The following is a 20,298-nucleotide window of genomic DNA, read 5'->3' on the forward strand; positions in this document are numbered from 1 at the left end:
TCAGGAAATCAAGTCAGCAAAATCAGACAGGGGCTAAGTACAGGCGGGGCGAGGATGGAGCGCCAGCGGTTCCCAAATAGGGCCGCGACCCCCGCTGGCAACTATCTGCTGGCCGGCATCCAGAGATCACGATACCCCAAATGACAGGGACCGCATGGATATACACAAACTGGATCCTTCAAGTAACAAGGCATACCCTTAACATTTTCAGAGGAAAGAGGAGAGCGATTAAGACATACAGAAAAAAGCAGGAAGGGGGAGAGAAGCAGGAAGAAGGGGGGGGGGGGAGACAAAAAAAAAGGGGGGGGGGAGGGGTTGTTGGGTTGGGACGGAGGGGGAACAAAGAGGACACGACCTATAAACAGCAGGAGAGGCCAAGCCACCTAGACTCCCAGAAGCAGGCCCAGTCAGAGGACCACAACCGCGGGCCTCGAGCCAGGCCAGGTCATGTCATTATCCGCTGGTAGTCCTCTGGGTAGACAAACTCATGCCAGTAATGCCAGCGTTCGAGAAAACGCTCCCTCATGCCCCTCTGAGGCCACAAGGTCTTCCATTTCGCTAACATTGGTCATTCTCTGCAGCCAAACCTTCACCGATGGTGGCTGAGCCTGCTTCCAAAACAGAGGAATACAACTCCTCGCCATCATAATCAAGTGAGGTAAGATGGATTTCCTATATGATTTGGTTGGGAACTGGTGGTGGTGCAGGAGAAAGAGCAGGATTCAGAGTGAGAGTGAGATCTGTGAACCTCTGGGTAATGTCCAGGACTTTACCTTTACTTTCCAAAAGGTCTCCAGAAGTCTGCATGACCAGAATATATGTAGAAGCGTCCCCGGCGCCTCCCCACATCGCCAGCACAAGGGCCGCTTTTGACCCCGGGACCGCAGTTTGGAGACCACAGATAAAGACAACAAGAATCCTTTCGGGCCCCTCCACACTGCTCCACTGAAAAAATGTGGTAAAACCGCATATGTGTGTTTTTGATGTTTTATGGTTGCCTGACTCTCAGGATGTACTTATGAAACATTGACATATGACTCAAAAAAAAAAAAAAAAAACTGCGGTGCGTTTTTAATTAATTTTAATCGGGAGGTGCATTTTTGCTTTTTAAGCATGCAGGACTTCTGAAAACACACCATGCCCACAGTGCAATTGTCTGAAGAGTTCCATAGGATTTAAAGGGATACATTGTTAATGCATTTTTCTTCCACGTCACGTTTCTTCCACTTTTAAAATAGCATAAAAAAAACAGATCAGTGTGAACTTAATCAGAATAGCCACAGTAACTAAAATAATTGGATCTCTAGTAGGGAAAATTTTTACTGCTATTATTCCAGAGAGATGCAAGAGGCTTGTGGGCAATAAACCAACAGTATTTTTTCATAATCAGTTTTGGGTGGATCTGCTCCATGTAAGGACAGCTCCAGGCAGCATAAAACTTCAGTTCTGTAGTCAACCTTTGCAGTAGTGTGGTTACCTGACATTTGTCTATGTGCCAAGTTTCTGCACCAGCTGAAAACAGGCTTTGTCTGTTTTATAAACTGATGATTAATTGGAAAGTGCAGGTGAATTTTAAGGGAAGGCAAGTGCTCATAGCGGGCACCACTACTCGTGTAGTGAAATTACAATTTGTTCAGCAGGAAAAGGGCCAATGACATGGTCTGCAAAACCACACTAAAAAGTGAGGTCACCTCTCTATACTAAGCATCCATTATGTTACAGAGTATGTGTATTATTTACTCCAGTAAAATTAACATTTAGCAGCCTAGCCTGTTAGAAAGTAAAATATCAAAACCTGCATTTTGCTCCAGCCTTCAATGCAGAGATTCAATCCATTTCATCTAAGCCCATGTCTACTGCTGTCCCAGCCTGGTACTGGATAGTGAAAAGAAAAGCAGCACAATGATGAGCTCATCTTTTGATCACTCTGCTTTCTCCTCCTATTGGCAAGCTTCTTTTTAACACAAACATATTGGCTCCTTCTACTGCTTCTTCCTTGCAAGAGTTGGGAGAATGGTCCAGGCCGAGCAAACGTTCGGGCCTGAACATCGCCTGTGCCCCGTTCGGCGAACACACGAGTTTGCAGGGCGCTCAGCGGGTGTTCAGTGCATTCTAAGCCTTGATTGGGTAAAGCTTTGCCCAATCAGGGAGCAGTGAAGAGCTGGTTGTTAAGGAGTGGGGCTGGGAAGCCGGCCACGGCATCCTTAAACAAAAGAAGGGAACCCCATGACAAAAATCAATGAAATGACAATCAAATCAAAATAAAAAAAGCGTGGGGGTCCACCCTAAAATCCATACCAGACCCTTATCCGAGCATACAGCCTAGCAGGCCAGGAAAGGAGGCAGGGGGGCTCATCCCCACAACCCTGGCCTGTGGGCAGAGGGCTTATCGGAATCTGGAAGCCCCCAGATTCCCCCCCACCATGTGAATGTGTATGGTGTACATAGTACCCCTACCCATTCACCAAAAAAAAGTGTCAAAAAGTAATAAAAACACTGACTGTTTTGAACATCCCGTTATTGAAAAAAAAAACACAACATCCCCGATGTAAATCTATCGTCAATCACAACGCCGCACCCGGAAAAAAAAAAAGAAGAAATGCTTTACTGTCTGGCTTGCCGTTTGACAGTGCTTATATAGGAAAGGCACGAAGAACCTGGGTCTGCTGGTGGTGTCATTGTGATACACTATGGATTTACATCGGGGAACACTGTTTCTCTATTTTTAATGAAGGAATGGTCAAACACTGCCTCCTGTTTTTGGAGATGAGGCCTTTGTCCCCATCAATATGGCCCAAAGCACCCCTCCCCCCCCACGTTGAGAGCATGTGGCATGGTATGGTTCAGCAAGGGGGGGGGGGCACTTGCTCGTCCCTCCCCTTTTTTGACCTGAGCAGGCTGCGTGCTTAGATAAGGGGTCTAATAAAGATATTGGGGGAGCCCGCACACCGTTTTTTTTTTTTTTTTTTAACAATAATTTTTATTAAAGGTTTTCATGAGAGATTGACAAACAGAAATTTCAAAGGTACAGAAAAGAGTACCGTCAACATGAACATAACAGCTTCAAGTATCCTAGTACAATTACAATGCATGAATGTTGAAGAAGAAGTTCTGGTAGTATAGGCAGTCTTTGCATAGCATATGCCATACATCGTGAAAAATTGATATATGGATACGCAGTGTAACCGGGTACCTGGCAATACCCAAGCAGGACCGGCATCGGGTCACGAATCACCCAATGCAGCAGATAGAAAAAAAAAAAAAACAACCACAAAAAACAATATAGGTCATTCAGCCCACTGCCACAATCTGACCCCAGTGCTGCCCATATAACTGCCCATAGGGTAAAAACATTGGAAGGTGTAACTGAGCGAACGGTACATGCCGTAAGGCTAAAGAGATAGGAATAAGAAAGAAGGAATAGCAAGAGAGAAGAAAGAAGGTAATAGAAAGAAAATTTAGCAGGACCCCGCCCAGCACCACCCCCCCCCCCTGCACACCGTTTTTTTATTATGGTATTGTATTGCCGGCAATTTAAAATGTAATTTAACGGATTTTCTTTTCTTTAGAAATGTCAGTTTTGCTGCAGCAGGTTCTATTAACAGTACAGATGCGCCACCTCACTTGCATACAAGCCTTCAATTTGATTTTTCAAGTTTGGGTCCTGTAGACTTTAATAGGGTTTGCCGTTTGGGTCAGAAGGTTTTTTTAACTTGTACTGATTTTAACTTGTAAACAACAAATGTCAGAAATAGGCCTGGTCCTTAAGTGGTTAATCAGGTTGACTAGGTTTGCATATTTTAACAGCACATTGTGTGTGTTGCAACTGATCAAAGCAATGAGAAGAAAAAAAACAAAACAAGAATTGGAGATTCAGATTGGTTGCCATTAGTAACAGACAGTTCCTATTTTAGACAAGTAATTTCTATGTCCCACCAGAATTTATCTGCTGCAAAGTAATGCTGCTCTAAAGCAAAAACTAAATTTAGCAAAACCAAAAAAAAAAGTTTGCTTGCAGATAGGTGTCTAAGGCTTTCTGCAGGCTCTGTTCTCAGTTATTTTGTTTGTGAATAAATGTTTCCTTATACTGGACTTGCAGGTGCTGTAAAAAAATAATATGGCCGACACAGAATTAACCAAGGATGGGTACTGGCATAATACACTTTTAATGTGAACAAACAAGTACACATATATTAATATTACAGACAGTAAGAAAAATGCACATAAATATATAGCAGCAGTTTCTACATGAGCCAGACTCACACAGCATATATTAGAGATCCAATTTGGAGCATTTAGAAAGTTAACAAATACTAAAGAATTGAATAATTGGTCTCGCTCTTATGAGAAGTGTGTGATGCAGGAGAAGTAGAGGATCCAGTTAGGACAACATTAGAGGGAGCTTAGAGCCACCAGTTGTGTGCAATTCTAAGGTTGGGGATCAAATATTTCCAGGAAAGCTGGAAATTCTCTCTGAAGCAAACAAAAAAAAAAAAACAAAAAACAAAAGAATAAAAAACGAATTAAAATAAAGTTTGAATTGTGTGTAAATAAAAACCAGAAAGCCCCTGAGCAAAAACAACGAAGTACAAGTTAACCTAAATCTGATATTTCAGCTGCAATGTCTGTACTAGTGTTTCTACAATACAATAATGGCACTGGTAGCCATTATGGCATAGACACTTTACCATTGCTTCATAATGGTTTAGATGGGGACAGGCAGTGACAGAAGGCAGATTTTACCCCTGATGCCATTGGAACACAAATAAACCAATGTCCCATGCAAAAAAAAAAAAAAAAAAAAACGATGGCGCTGCTGTGGCCACTTTGATGCCAAGAATTGGCACCAATGGAGAGTGATAGTCATTAGAAACAGCCATTTAGGAAGATGGTAGCAGCTCACCTAGAAAAGATCTTGAGGGAACCTAATGCACATATATGAACAAGAGAGAGGGTGCCCACATCTGAGTGTAACCTGTTGATAAGCAGAACATTAATCAAATAATTTCCTTCCTAATATCCTGTGAGTGCATTGATTTTACTTATTTATTTTAAAGTGATACTAAGTCTTGTTTTTTAGTTAAAAATAACAAACATGATATACTTCCCTGCTCTGTGAAGTGGTTTTGCTAAGAGCAGCCCTGATGCTCCTCTTTTTGGGTCCATCTTTGGTGCTCCTGACCCCTCCCGTTGAGTGTCCCCCCAGCAAGAAGCTTGCTATGGGGGCACCTGAGCTGAGCCACAGCTCCGTGTCCGATCAGACACAGAGCCATGGCCCAGCCCCCTTTCTCTCCTAATTGGCTGACTGATAGCAGCGGGAGCCAATGGCGCCGTGCTGCTGTCTCAGCCAATGAGGGGAGGGGGGAGGGGTAAGTCCTGGGCAGCCGAGACACTCCTGCAACATCGCTGGATCTAGATGGAGCTCAGGTAAGTATTAGAGGGCTGCTGCACACAAAAGTTTTTTCATCTTAATGCATGAAGAAATAAAAATTTTCTTTCTGACTTTGCAACCACTTTAACCACTTCCTTACCGCTGGACGTCATATGACGTCCTGGGCTTTATTTCACCTGGTGATTCCCTGCACTGTAAGAACAATCATGCCGCTTGATAGTTCAGCAAGGAGGGGGGGGGGGGGGGGCTGGCCCGTGTGATTGGCAAGCCAGGGAAGGAATCCCCAGCGGCGGAAGTACACCATAGAGACTGCTGAGGACTTTCGGAGGCCCGAGCGCGACATTATGACGTCATGCCTGGCAGTTGTCAAGCCAAGATAGTTGTTTTTTTTTTTTTTTCATGCTTTTCAGCCTGTAGGATAGATCTGAGGTCCTATTGACATCAGATCTCTCCATAAAGACGAGATGTCATGCACTATTCCTATTACAAGGGATGGTTACATTCCTTGTAATAGGAGTAAAAGTGAGCAAAAAAAAATTAAAAAGGGAAAGTGTAAAAATAAAACAAACAAAAAATAAAAACGATTTTTAAGTGCCCGCATGTAGAAGCGAACGCATACATATGTTGCGGTCACATATGTAAACGGTGTTCAATCCATACACGTGGAGGTATGCAACTCTAAACTGGTAACTTGTAAAAAAAATTAAAATGTTGCCTATGGAGATTTTCGAGTACCGAAGTTTGGCGTCATTCCACGATTGTGTGCAATTTTAAAGCATGACACGTTAGATATCTATTTACTGGGCGTAACATCATCTTTCACATTACACAAAAAAATTGGGCTAACTTCAGTGTTTTTTTTTTTTAATTCAAAAAACGTTTTTTTTTTTATATAAAAGTGTTTGAAACATTGCTGTGCAAATATTGTGTGACATAAAAGGTTGCAATGACCACCATTTTATTCCTTAGGGTCTCTGCTATATAAAAAAAAAATATATATAATGTTTGGGAGTTTTGAGTAATTTTACAGTAGAAAAATGAAATTTTACTTTACATGTAGGAGCGGATTGCCAGAAATGGCCCGGTATGGAAGTGGTTAAGCTTATGAACAGTTTACACTCAGACACCCTCTCTCTCTCTCTTGTTCTATGCCAATGTTCCATAATTCTGCTCAAAATTGGCCATTCAGAGCTAAAATATCAGTTTTTGGTGGACCAACCTTTAAATCTTAATAAAGGAAAAAGTTTATGCACAGACAGACTGAGATTGTAGCCGGTGTTTGTCAGTCAGCAATGCTCGGTACTGTTTGCGGGTCTCATCGATGCTGCTCTGTAGAGAGGTAACTTCAGCAGTCAGGAGGATACCTGAAGAAGAAAGCATAGGAGATGAGAGAAGACTTGGCTCAAAGCTTGTTCTTCCTGGATCTCTCCAATAAATCACATAAAACCAGTTCACATGGCTGTCTGCTGCTCATCTCATTCTTGTATGAAATATGAAAGGAAGACTAAAAATATACAGTAGAAAAAAATTGGGCAGCACAGGGAAACATTTCAGATAATTTCAACACTTCTGAAAACCTGAAAGAGACATTTTCATACATACAGTATGTGTGGTCAGTATTGTAATCTCATCTATTGGCGTTAATGTTTTAAAACCTTTTTACCACATAACTATGACATGTTCCCTCCCAGTTATATAACTCAGCAATGATTAATGTGGCTATCCAACCAAACACATTTGTTATAGTTGGATAGAGTGGAAATTGATTAGAACCCCCATTGTTATTTCTCTTTATGCCCAAATTGGAAAGAGACACACTCTCTCTGTTCTCCCGACTTAGTATTTTCACACGAAAGTGATGGTTAAACCAAAATATAAGTTGTTGCTGTCATAGGAAGCAAGGAAGTACTTTCAATGGAGGCTTCTGATCCAGTTAACAGGTAAAAGGAGATTTCCTCTCACTTTGAAAAATCCTCTCACTTCCGGTTTGTGTTTCCAGGAGAGCAAGTGAAAAGAAATATCCCCAAATAAACACAGACAAGAAAAAAAAAAAAAAAACTGATAGGTTGAATTGCTTCCTACTGTACAAACCAGGGGTTTAAACCATTATCTACTTAACACCTTTTGCACTTAGATTTGGTTAAGCTAACTGAACCCATTACACTATGTGGGTGGTTTCATTTCTTGTCAATTTAGTAAACGATACTTACTGCACAGTCTGACAGATAGCCACTAGCACCGCAGCATTAAAAACTCTAATGAATGCCTTGCCAGACTTGTAAACCTCCTATAAGATCCACTTTAGACTGTCTTTATATTATCTACAGCATGGGTGTCCAACCTGTGGCCCTCCAGCTGTTGAAGAACTACAGGACCCATGAGGCATTAGAAGGAAAGTCCCATGAGGCATTGCAAAGTTGACAGTTGCAAGCATGACTCCAAAAGGCAGAGGCATGATGGGACTTGTAGTTCCACAACAACTGGAGGGCAACAGGTTGGCATCTTTGATCTACAGGCTAAGAAAAGGTCACCACTTTAAGCCAGACTTTACTGCATTGTATAATACTGACTGTCAAAAAAAGAAGCTTTCAGACAGGAAGAGAGAAGATGGATAACCTTGTCAGTAACCTGTCGCTTTCTTAATATCCGTTCATGGGTCAGAGTTGATCCTTGACTAAGCTGTATTGCTTTAACGGAGTAAGAAAAAAAAGTGAACACCAACCTGGCTGTGCTGTCTTTTAGGGGTACATGAATTACAAGATTGCCTGAAAGAACTAAAAATTCTTTGCCCTGTAAAACTGTTCTCAGATATGAATTTTAGCTATGCGTATTAGCAGCGTGCCTGGAGTTCAGCTTTAAGTCTACCTGGAGGTATGCTGTAAATATACTCACCCTGGCGGAAAGTATTTTGTGCTTGGCGCAAACTCTGAGGAACGAGAACGCCAAACCAGCGCAACGGGTCATTACTAGGGAGCGGCCTCTGTTTCTCATTTCCGTCAGTCTTTGGGTATTTAGGAGTCTCTGTGGTTGACTTGTGACCTCGGTGCCTCAGCACTGGAAAGGAATAAAATATAAAAGTATTTAATTTTTTTCTAGTTTACAAAAAGTTTATTAAATTTTAAAACCAATACTATCCAGGAAATATATCAACTCTGCTAAAGTTGCGAGTTTTCTTATAAGCCCTTTTGTACATGGTTTGTGTGTGTGATGCAGCTTTCAGTCACCTAGTTCTGTCCACTGCAGCTCCTATACTTCAGTACACAGGGCTCCCTTGTGTTCAGACAGGGTATTACTACAAATGGTACAACACATGATGCATGCATATTCACAGAGAAAACAATAAAGGGAGTGGATTAAGAGAGCAGGCTAACCAGCTATACATGAAGAATGCCAGGGTGAAAATTAGAAAGCTCAGCTGTCAGGATGCGTCTGAGGTTAAAATGCAGTAAAACAACTATGTAAATTTGCTCTAACAGAAGTTTTTCCCTGAGTCAGGAATAAGTGTGCCACATACTATTTCAGGGCCAGTGTAGCTAAACCTTTTCAGCATGTCACTACCCTGGAACAAATGTGTGGCATAAGTTGGGCAAAATCTGCTTCAATCAAAAGTTCAATTACACAAATCTTCTGCAGTGAGAGACTAAGTGCAGCTTCAAAATGTTTCAGCATTTAACAGGGAAAGGGATAGATCCATTGTAAGGCTTTTACTGCTGTCTGTGGCTTTGCTGGGGAGGAGAGCTCTCATTTACAGTCTCAGAGAAAGTGAGCGGAAATCCCCTCTTAGGGCTGGTTCACACCACAAAAACATACTCCAGATCTGTCCTGGATGGGTTTCTGCCTGTGCGTTTTAAAACACATTTTTCCACTGTACTGGGGTCTGCTGCTTTTCTGATGCGTTCCAGTGCATTCCGGTAAGCTTGTGATGTGTTTTACTGCATTCCAGTACAGTACAGTGCAGGAAAAATGCAGCATGTTCTACTTTTTTTCTGGAACTGGAACGCCCTCTAATTTTCATGCATTTTTGATGCAGGAAAAAAAAAAAAAAAACGCACTTGAATGCATGTGGTTTGAACTGGCTCTTAGAGAGCGATCACATGTTCTGGGGACAATTGTAAAATGTTGATTTCCCATTGCTTTCTGTCCCATTGAATGGTCTTCAGGACAAACACTGGAAAACTTCCTGAGCAAAAACAGGCAGCATTTAAAATGGTTGTAAATGTTAGTTGTTAAAAAATAAAAAACACAACATGCCTATACTTTCCTGCTCTGTCCAATGGTTTTTTACAGAGCAGCCCTGATCCTCTTCTTCTAAAGGTCCCCCACCAACGTTCCAGGCCCCTCCTCTTCTGGGGGTCCCTCGCCAGTGCTCCAGGCCCTTCCTTTTCATCGGGTGCCCACACTCGGCCCCGCTCGTGTCCCGACTTTTGATTGACAGCAGTGGGAGTCAATGGCTCCTGCTGCTATCAATCTGTCCAATGAGGAGAGCGTGCACATTGTTGGATCAGATAAGAAAAAGGGGGAGGGGGAAGCTGCAGCACAGAAGGTTTTCAGAATGCATTAAGGTGAAAAACCTTAAGGCTTTACAACCCCTTCAAAACCTGACAGAGGTTCCCGCACTTCCTTACCAAATCCAAAATAAGAACAAAAACGTATAATATTTACACTTCACTAGAGTATACATAATATATATAATAAACAGGCAAAAAATTTGGGGGGAGCATACCCATGTATTTCTAAAGCTGCTGCAGCTATGAACCAAAAGACATGTATATTAAAAAAGAATAGCGCGCAAATGCAAAAGAAATAACTACCAAATCTGAAGACAATCCATAAATAAAAATGGGGGTTTGGTCCCACCATATGGCCATATCGTGCTCAAGCCCACTACTGCGTCAAAGTACCCCATTATCAGTGGGTCCTACACTATCCATGAAAAACAGATGAATCCAGCCTAACCCTTGGAGATAATACTCCTTGCTGGGAAGGATGTGCAAATGCACTACAGGGGACTCCTCCTATATCCACTTGATGGTGGACAAACCAAAACCCCCATTTTTATTTATGGATTGTCTTCAGATTTGGTAGTTATTTCTTTTGCATTTGCGCGCTATTCTTTTTTAATATACATGTCTTTTGGTTCATAGCTGCAGCAGCTTTAGAAATACATGGGTATGCTCCCCCAAAATTTTTTGCCTGTTTATTATGTATTCGGTCTGACCAGACTATCGGGGTTGAGCAACCCTCCCCACCCCCCCACACACACCTGTACTCAATCAGTGTCCACCATCAAGTGGATATAGGAGTCCCCTGTAGTGCATTTGCACATCTTCCCCAGCAAGGAGTATTATCTCCAAGGGTTAGGCTGGATTCATCTCTTTTTCATGGATAGTGTAGGACCCACTGATAATGGGGTACTTTGACGCAGTAGTGGGCTTGAGCACGATATGGCCATATGGTGGGACCAAACCCCCATTTTTATTTATGGATTGTCTTCAGATTTGGTAGTTATTTCTTTTGCAGTTGTGCGCTATTCTTTTTTAATATACATAATATATATGTATACATACTTAAAATTACCTTGATCCATTGCTCCGATTGTCTCGATCTCTTGAGTTTCCTCAGGCTCCCCCTTTTCTGACTCAACATTCCCAACATGAAACGTTGTCACACCCTCCTTTGAGATGCTAAATCAAAAGATGTATTATGAAAAGGGACACATCATACACAGTACACGGAAATAATCAAACTAACTTGTGCTTTGCCCATGCCAAATTAAAAAAAAGAAAAAAGAAAAATAGATGGGCATCTTAGCAAACACAATATACAGGGATATGGGAAATGGTAGAGACAAACACATTCAAATACACACTGAACTGGATGAACTAATGTCTTTTTTCAACCTTACCAACTATGTTAACTATATGTAAGCAAAGCAAAAGAGTCATATTAATACATTCCTCCCCAGCAACATATTTTAACACTTTTGTTTACTTGCGGCAACATTCAGCAAGCAAGAGTAAAGAAAATACTTGATGCATTCTGTATGGAGAGGCCTATGACAGTGCAGGAGCTATGCAATTTGCCCAGCACTGCCAAAAGAGTCCTCACCTTTGTAAGCTCCAATAAGAACAACTCACAGTTTACACAGGAATGGTTTTCTTTATTCTTGATATCTGAACAGACCAGCAGGGAGTGCAGAAAAGATTTTACGATAAAAGAAAACTAGACTCTAGTTATAACATTTGGGTCCATGACTCCACTAACTCCCCTAGGAAATAATAAGAGTTTCGTCTGTGTGTATGTGTCTGTAACAGGGATTTCTTTATAGTTTTATTTTTACTGGTAGCGGAACATGTTACACCCCAAATACAGGTGTAACATGTTCAGAAAGGTGAACTTAACTTAAAATCACACTGCAAAGGCATGGTAACTTAACGCCATGCGTTGTAGCACGCCGCAATTTAAAACCTCTTTTGTACAACTGCTGCACGTGTAAAGCATGTATGCTTACCAAGCAAACGGTCACTTATTTTAACCAGTAAAAATGACAACTGCATTCTGATTGGCTGCAAAGAGCTATGCTATTTTCCTCTTTTTTTTTTTAAAGTTTTGGATAGGGTGGAGAGGGATTAGAACACCCATCTGTTTTTATTGCTGCCTGTTCTCCCGTTAGGGAGATTCACCCTATTTGTCCTGTTTACCATTATCATTGAAAGTTAAAGTAAAAGTAAATCCCAAATTGTGGGCTGTCCCTAGAAAAGTAATAGAGGTGAAATCCTCCAATGGATCCCTAAGGATTACTCTTAATTTGCACAGATTTCCCCTCACTCCCTGTTTTGGCTATGGGTCAGGAAGTAAAAGGTCAACTCCCTTATCATGCACAGATGGCAAAAATAAACTGACTGGGGTTATAACCCTCCTTTACTCTATTCAAAATAAAAAAAACATTTTGCTTACAGTTCTACTTTAAAAGAGAACCATGGACCCCAAGCCATTCGGTCATTCTATAGTGTACATCATTTTTGTGGATAGTAACTTTCAAGACAACAAAAGGACCTGATACGTTTTCAGAGAGATATACATTGTATTTAAACTAAGCATGCCGCTCACAACTCACCTGCCCTGGACACAGACAGAGGGGACCATGTCTTGTTTATATTGCAGAGAAGATACAAATTTATTCCCCATTGAATATCGTGACTGAGAAAGGTAGAACCACCCCTGGGAAAGAAAAAAAAAAAAAAAAAAAAGGAGTGACCCATATATAAAAAGGCAAGTATTTGTTGCATAGCTCCTCCTAATTTTACACAGGAAGCAGTTCTGTGATTTTACACACTCAGGCTCGTTGTATTTCATAAGGAGATTGGAGGTTTTAGCCCTTATCTGAAATCAATCAAAGCCGAAATGGACTGGTTGGTAAAGCATATCCAAGGTCAAAATGGTTTTAAATCCCTTTTCTTCTTTTCTGTCATGTCCCATTGGGGGGATTTCCCCTTATTTCCTTTCTTCAAGTCATTTTATAGGGCTCGTTTTTTTTTTTTTTTTTTTTAAGCAATAAACATGTTACTAATTTTTTGGGGCACTGGTGCGCTACTATGGTGTGCTAACTGATGGGGGAATTCTGACTATAAATACTAATGAACTGCTGCTACCATTATATCAAGCTCTCTGGATCTTGAAAAAAATTGTCAATATAAATTAGTGAAATGGTGCATTGTTCAAATATAAATCAAACTCACATCCATTCACAATAAATAATTCAAAATACTTTCATCAAACGTAGATCAAAAAACATAAGATCTTAAATATCTGTGAAATAGTGACCAAAAAACAGTGCATATTAGATAAACATGCATACAATAATAACGTGGTGAAAAAAAAACAATGTGATGTATAAATAAATTGTAACAAATAAAAAGCTTCGAGTCCCCCCAAAAAAAAAAAACAGTGTAAATAAAGTCCACAAAAACATTTTCAGTGCATGGAGTGCTCTTTAGTGATGAGTAGGTAATTTTGAATGGGTGATTCCAACCACCTTATGTTCACCCCCTATGTGCAATGCGCGCTCACCTAAAAACATATACAGAATCTCATAAAAGTGAGTACACCCCTCACATTTTTGTAAATATTTTATTATATCTTTTCATGTGTTAACACTGAAGAAATTACACTTTGCTATATTGTAAAGTAGTGAGTGTACAGCTTGTATAACAGTGTAAATTTGCTGTCCCCTCAAAATAACAACACACAGCCATTAATGTCTAAACTGCTGGCAACAAAAGCGAGTACGCCCCTTACTGAAAATGTCCAAACTGGGCCCTAAGTGTCAATATTTTATGTGGCCACCATTATTTTCCAGCACTGCCTTAATCCTCTTGGGCATGGAGTTCATCAGAGCTTTACAGGTTGCCACTGGAGTCCTCTTCCACTCCTCCATGACGATATTACGTTGCTGGTGGACATTAGAGACCTTGCACTCCTCCACCTTCTGTTTGAGGATGCCCCACAGATGCTCAATAGGGTTTAGGTCTGGAGACATGCTTGGCCAGTCCATCACATTTACCCTCAGCTTCTTTAGCAAGGCAGTGGGCTGGTTATGTTGGAATATTGCCCTGTGGCCCAGTCTCCGAAGGACCGCAACAGTTATATACCGGTTGAGAGCTGTCATTTTTCACCGCGGCTTATAAACATCCCATCCCGTTAATTAGTACGTTTACGGAGGAACAGCAGTTTACCAACTGATTACCATGAACAAGCCATGATAATAGGCCATAGATTCATTGAGCTGGGTTATGATAGTGATTTTATCACAGAAAAGATCAAAGAAGTAGCCAAATATTCCCAGGGAAACACTCATTCAAGAACTTATAGACCTCAAATTGAAATCCGATTATCCTAGACTATCATATACAACATAACCAGGTAGAAAAATTGCTCAGAAAATATTGGCCCATTTTAAAAGCAACCAATTACAGACAATATTACCTCAACAGCCAAAATTCATATATAGAAGAGCTCCAATTTTACGAGACATAGTAGCAAAAAATGTTGCAGACCCCCCCAGAGAATCAAAACTTCACCTTTTTTCAAGGAAAAGGTTTTTCCCTTGTAAAGGATGCTATGCTTGCCATAAAACTGATAAAAATGGAGTAAAGTATGATCAATTTACTTCTATGACTACAGGCAGACAATACCGGATCAAGGATTTCATATCTTGCAGAACCAAAGGAGTTGTATATGTACTCCAATGCAAAAAAAACAGTATGTAGGTAGAACCAAAAGGCCTAGGTGGAAAAGAATAAAAGAACATGTACAAGATATCCAAAAAGGTTTCCCCAAACAATACATCTAGGCATTTTTCCCAATACTGATCCAACTGTGTCACAGTTCTAGCCTATAGAATACTTCAAAACGAATTGGAGAGGCAGCAATAAAGTTATTGAACTTAGTAAAGGGAAATCTTACTGGATTTTTGAATAAGGTACACTTCAGCCTGAAGGCCATAATATGGATTTTGATTTAAATTGGTTTAGATCTAATTATTTGATCTTATAATACTAACCAATAGGAGGAGTTAATTAGTCCTTTAAATAATGATCTACAAATATATATGTCGATCACTAACAATGGCTGTGGTTGAGCCATTATGGGAGTCTAACAAATTACTTTAGTCCATCCATTACTATTTTATAATTATAGTTTAGTATTTGTAATTATAATTAGCATATATTCATGATGTATAAACATATAAAACATGGGAGGGATTTATTTTATTGTTTTTTTCCTAGAATATCTTTCTCTCTCTTCCTTTGCTCTGGTCCTAAAGTCGGGCTGAATAAGATCCGTATATTTAGTAATGAAGGAATGGATAGTGGTGTTTATACTGCTGGATATAGCCATGTAAGTTCTACTTCGCAAGTATAGCTGACTGTATGGCACTGCGTTGGAGTGTGAGATCTGAATGACGTTACCATGACAACAGAAAATCAAACCAGAAACTATAGAGTTCTGGCATTTGTCACAGTGCTCCTACCCTGAGGAAGTCACGAGACCAGTGACGTAACCCGTAGGAGGAGCCTGTGACGTGAGATCCGATGTCACTGTGATCTGTGCCGAGGGCGTGGGTGAGCTGGAGCTGATCTATCCCCTGGTATTTGCCCCTTGTCTCTGATATAGGTTTTAAGGTGGAATACAAGTCTTCTAAAATGGGAGTTTAATAGATAAAGTTTTTAGCCAATACATTTTTTAAAAACACACTGCACGATGAATCTTCTGGTTTCATTTAAATATGCCCATGGAGCTCATTCACTGTGGATACAAAAAGGGAATATAGCTGGATCTTTGATACTTTGGAATACTCTTGATTATATTGCGAGATACATATATATGTTTTCAGGCGCATTGCACATAGGAGGTGAACACCAGGTGGTTGGAATCACCCATTAGAAATCACCTATTCATCACGGAAGATTTGTGTGCAGCACTCCATGCACTGAATATTTTTGTGTACTTTATTTACGCTGCTTGATTCTTTTGGGACTAGAAGTTTTTATCTACGCTACAATTTATTTATACATCATGTTTTTTTCACCGCGTTAATATTATATGCATGTTTATCTAATGTGCACTGTTTTTTTGGTCACTATTTTACAGATATTTATGATCTTATGTTTTTGATATACGTTTGATGAAAGCATTTTGAATCATTTATCACATATGGATAGAAGTTGGACTTCTATTTGAACAGCGCACCATTTCATTAACTCATAGTAACAAAAAAGTTATACTTATCTGCTCTGTGAAAGGGTTTTGCACAGCACAGCCCCGATACTCCTTTTCTGGAGTGCCCCAGCACTGCTTCCGGCTCCTCCTCTTCATCGGGTGCCACCACACAGATCTGCTTTCCATAGGGGAATCTGTGCGGGCGTGCTCCTGAGTCCTGCTGCTGCTGCATCCATTGACACAGACAGGACTTGGCCCCGCCCCCTGCTCGTGTCACTGTATTTGATTGACAGTAGCGGGAGCCAATGGCTCCTGCTGATATCAATCTATCCAATGAGGACCCGAGACAACGGCTGGAGCTGCTGGGCTCGTTGCTGTATGTTCGGGTTCAGGTAAGAATAACGGGGGGTCTGGGGGGCAGCTGCAACCAAGAAGGTTTTTCACCTTAATGCATAGAATGCATTAAGGTGAAAAACCTTGAGACTTTACAACTCCTTCAGGACACAAGAAGTGGGAGAATATTCCTTCAAAATAAAAGAAAATCCAATCTCAGGCATCTGACATCCTGTGCACAGCCAGGAGATAGAGAACACTGCCTGTACCTCTTCCTGGTTCTCTACTCCTCCCTGTTGCGATCTGTACTATTGCTGACAAAACAGAAGCTGTGTGATCCACCCACATGGGTCCTATGAATGGATGATGCCATCGGTTGCTAAGGACATGTCAGACAGCCCATACAGCTTTCTGTTTTGCCAGCAATGGTGCAGACAGCAGCAGGGAGGAGGAGAGAACCGGGAGGAGGTTTGATCTGTGTTTTCTCTCTCCTCTCTGTGCACTGGATTTAACACAAGATCAATATCACATCTGAATGTACAAGGTTTAATTACCACCCCCTATCGTCTCCCCACACAGCTCCTGTCTAGGAAGCAAAAAACCTTGCATAGTCAAACCTGAGAGCAATTCTATATAAACGCTTGTATAGAGATGGGGAGGAGGGAGGTAGCACAGCCCACACCTCCTTACAGCTTTCTCTTCCCGTCTGCAGCTGACACTACTCCTTTAGTGATGAGATAGACAGAATTTGAGTTAGGAGGGGGAATTTATGAGCAGGGAGTTTGTGCTCAGACATGAGCCCTGGTGTGAGCGAGCCTACAGACTGGTGTGCCCCGGGATAGTGTACAATTCTAAAGTGTGCCTTGACTGGTTTAAAGGCATTTCCAGACTGGAAACAATACAAAACACATACCTTCTCTATAAGGCTGTTGAGGTTTTCTCTTTTCTCCTTCAGGGCCTCCAGGTCATCCATTAGTTGGAGAAGAAGCTGATCCAGCCTCTCACTCACCTCAGTAAGAGTCTCCTTTGTTACTGGTGCCATTTTGTTCTGAGCTGTGGAATCCGGACGTAACAAGGCAAGGCTTATGTTTCTGTAACAAGCATTGTACAGAGTAAAGATTTCGTTGTATCCAGATTTTACTTTGTGCATAAGGAACCAAATAAATAAGGTGAAACATAACATTGCAATCCCTGTACTTTTACAAGTATCTAACGCTGGCCATACACACTTCAAGTTGCTTGAACATAAAGGGCACTTGTCAACAAACACCCAGACTGCCATTGGTATCCTCCTGAAATGGCAGCGTGCCTGGCTGCTGACCTCCCAGGTCAATACTCTGAATCGATGACCTGAAAGAAAGTGTAAATAAGAAGTTCTGACTTCTCTCAAGATATCTGCATACTTAACCACTTCAGCCCCAGAAGGTATTACCCCCTTAATGACCAGGACATTTTTTTGCGATACGGCACTGCGTTACTTTAACTGACAATTGCACGGTCGTGCAATGATGTACCCAATAAAAAAAAAAAAAATGGATGTCATTTTTTTTCAACAAAATAGAGCTTTCTTTTGGGGGGGGGGGGGGGGTATTTATTTTTTGCGCTAGAAAAAAAAAAAAAAGCGAAAATTTTGAAAAAACTCCCCCAAAAAACAATATTTTTTACTTTCTGCTATAAAAACACACACACACTTACACATAGGTAGAGCTGTGCTGTGAATAGGTAAGCTCTCTGCTTATCTGTCTCCAATGCTGGCCATACACGTATAGATTTTCTTTCGGAACTTTTCCTTTCAATAGAATTTGTTTGATTTTTTCTAATCGTTAGTGGGGTCAAATCGATGTCCGTTTTCAACTGCAGTGAGGAGAAAATTAGAAGGGGCAGGAAGGAAAACCTCTCTCGGCCAACGAATTTTCAGGCAGTGTATGTGGTTATCGCTCATAAATTACATTCATTTTAAAATTGAACGTTAAAAGCAAAAAAGACAATTTTCAAACATTTGTCCATTCATGGAATGTTGAAAGAATTTTCGTACAAATTTTCTACAAACATTCTCATCCAAAAATCTATACGTGTATGGCCAGCATAAGTCTATTCCCTGACACAAATTTCCAGCTGCTCTTATCTCCTGTGTCGGAGAACTTGTCAGAAGTTATAATGCTGATAACAGAGGAACGGAGCAGCAGAAAGACACGACACTTAGAGCTATGGAGAGAGAGATAATTAACCACTTCGGTTCCGGAAGGTTTTACCCCCTTAATGACCAGGCCATTTTTTGCGATTCAGCACTGCGTTACTTTAACTAACAATTGCGCGGTTGTGTAATGCTGTACCCAAATACAATTGGTGTCCTTTTTCCCACAAACAGAGCTTTCTTTTGGTGGGATTTGATCAGCTCTGCAGTTTTTAGATTTTTCGCTATAAACAAAAAAAGAGCGTCAATTTTGAAAAAAAAAAAAAAAAAAAAAAAAACAATATTTTTTACTTTCTGCTATAAAATATTCAATAAAAAAAAATGTAAAAAATTTAGGCTAATTTGTATTCTGCTACATATTTTTGGTTAAAAACCCCCGCAAAAAGCGTTTTTCAATTGGCTTGCACAAAAGTTATAGCGTTTACAAACTACGGGATAGATTTTTGGACTTTTATTTTTTTGTATTAGTAATGGCGGTGATCAGCGATTTATAGCGGGACTGTGACATTGAGGCGGACAGATCGGACCCCTGACATTTCTGACACTTTTTGGGGACCAGTCACATTCATACAGTGATCAGTGCTAAATAATATGCACGGTTACTGTATAAATAACACTGGCAGGGAAGGGGTTAATACTGGGGGTTAAATGTATGCCTACTTGTGCTTACTAACGGTGGGGTGGGGCTCTGTGACAAGCATAGAGAGATCAGCGTTTCACGATCTCTCTCTGCCTGCCTGACAGAAGAGCTGCTGTGTTTACATAGGAAGGCGGCTCTTCTGTCAGTATCTCTGAAGATCGCGGGAGGCCGGCGGCAATCGTGCCCGCTGTGTTTAATCACAGCGGGAGCTCGGCTCCACCGCCGAGACCGCGTGCACATAATCACGTAGATCTACATGATTATGCGCAGCTGAGCTGCCCTGCCACAGTAAATCTGCATGGGGCTGTCAGCAAGCGAACACTACAGATATAGGAGACCAGGTCAGATTTCATGAATGGGGTTTACATCTACATCACCAAAAGGGTGTCCGAAAGCCTGGAGGGGGTCAGCATAGCAGCCAAGCAATTAGCATTTCCAATAAGTTATCTATGCTCACCACCAGCCAAAGCTTTAGGTTTTGTGGAGCAGGGAAAGGTTAGAGCCCTTATTTTTATTGTCATGTTGGGTAGATTTTCCCTCACTCCTTTTCAGAACAGGAAGGAAGTTCTCCAATGGGGGGACACAGACAAAAACAAGAATAAGAAAGAGTTAGAACTTCCCAGTGTTTTTATTGCTGCCTGTACTTTCCTGTCCAGGAAACAGCTACACCCTAGAGGGACAGGAAGTGCGGGGAAATCTATCATAAGGGGTCACAGAGTGAAAAAAAAAAAACCTGACTAGAAAGTTGAACTTTTCCCTTTATCTGAAACTAAAGAAACATTCAGCTACAGTACTGAATGGACATGGCAAAATAAGACAACAGGTGTGGAGGCAGACATTTCCAAGGCCCTCACTTCCTCCTGACACAACCCCTATAGAGATAAAGAACGGTTCACACAACCTCTCTGAGCAGCAATGCACCGACCACACATCACTTACCCTCCTGCTCTATCGTATGACCTGAACGTCTCATGTGACTTTCCTGGCCCGGAAATGAAATCCGCTGCAGGTCACTTC

At 41.1% G+C, this 20,298-nt stretch overlaps 1 protein-coding gene across 1 annotated transcript; it reads right to left on the minus strand.

The window, feature by feature from the left end:
* Nucleotides 1-6,579: 6,579 nt before the first annotated feature.
* On the minus strand, nt 6,580-20,272 carry VMA22 (vacuolar ATPase assembly factor VMA22). Its single transcript, XM_082264493.1, has 6 exons — nt 20,221-20,272; nt 17,361-17,538; nt 12,510-12,613; nt 10,970-11,076; nt 8,285-8,446; nt 6,580-6,756 (listed from the first exon to the last, which is right to left on the minus strand). Exons 2-6 carry the CDS (start codon nt 17,487-17,489, stop codon nt 6,638-6,640), a joined length of 621 nt encoding a protein of 206 aa, XP_082120619.1. The 5' UTR covers nt 17,490-17,538; nt 20,221-20,272; the 3' UTR covers nt 6,580-6,637.
* Between the last annotated feature and the right edge of the window lie 26 nt (nt 20,273-20,298).

This window comes from Pelophylax lessonae (genome assembly GCF_965119305.1).
Source record: "Pelophylax lessonae genome assembly, chromosome: 7".
NCBI lineage: Eukaryota > Metazoa > Chordata > Amphibia > Anura > Ranidae > Pelophylax > Pelophylax lessonae.

Bases quoted from the DNA above. Each gene is read 5' to 3' on its own strand.
- VMA22 (XM_082264493.1), bottom strand. From the start codon at position 17,489: ATGGCACCAGTAACAAAGGAGACTCTTACTGAGGTGAGTGAGAGGCTG. The intron at 11,077-12,509 runs GTGAGTTGTGAG...CTTTTGATTTAG, and splicing joins TCTGTCTGTGTCCAGGGCAG to CATCTCAAAGGAGGGTGTGA. The intron at 6,757-8,284 runs GTGAGTATATTT...TTTCTTCTTCAG, and splicing joins ACAAAATACTTTCCGCCAGG to GTATCCTCCTGACTGCTGAA.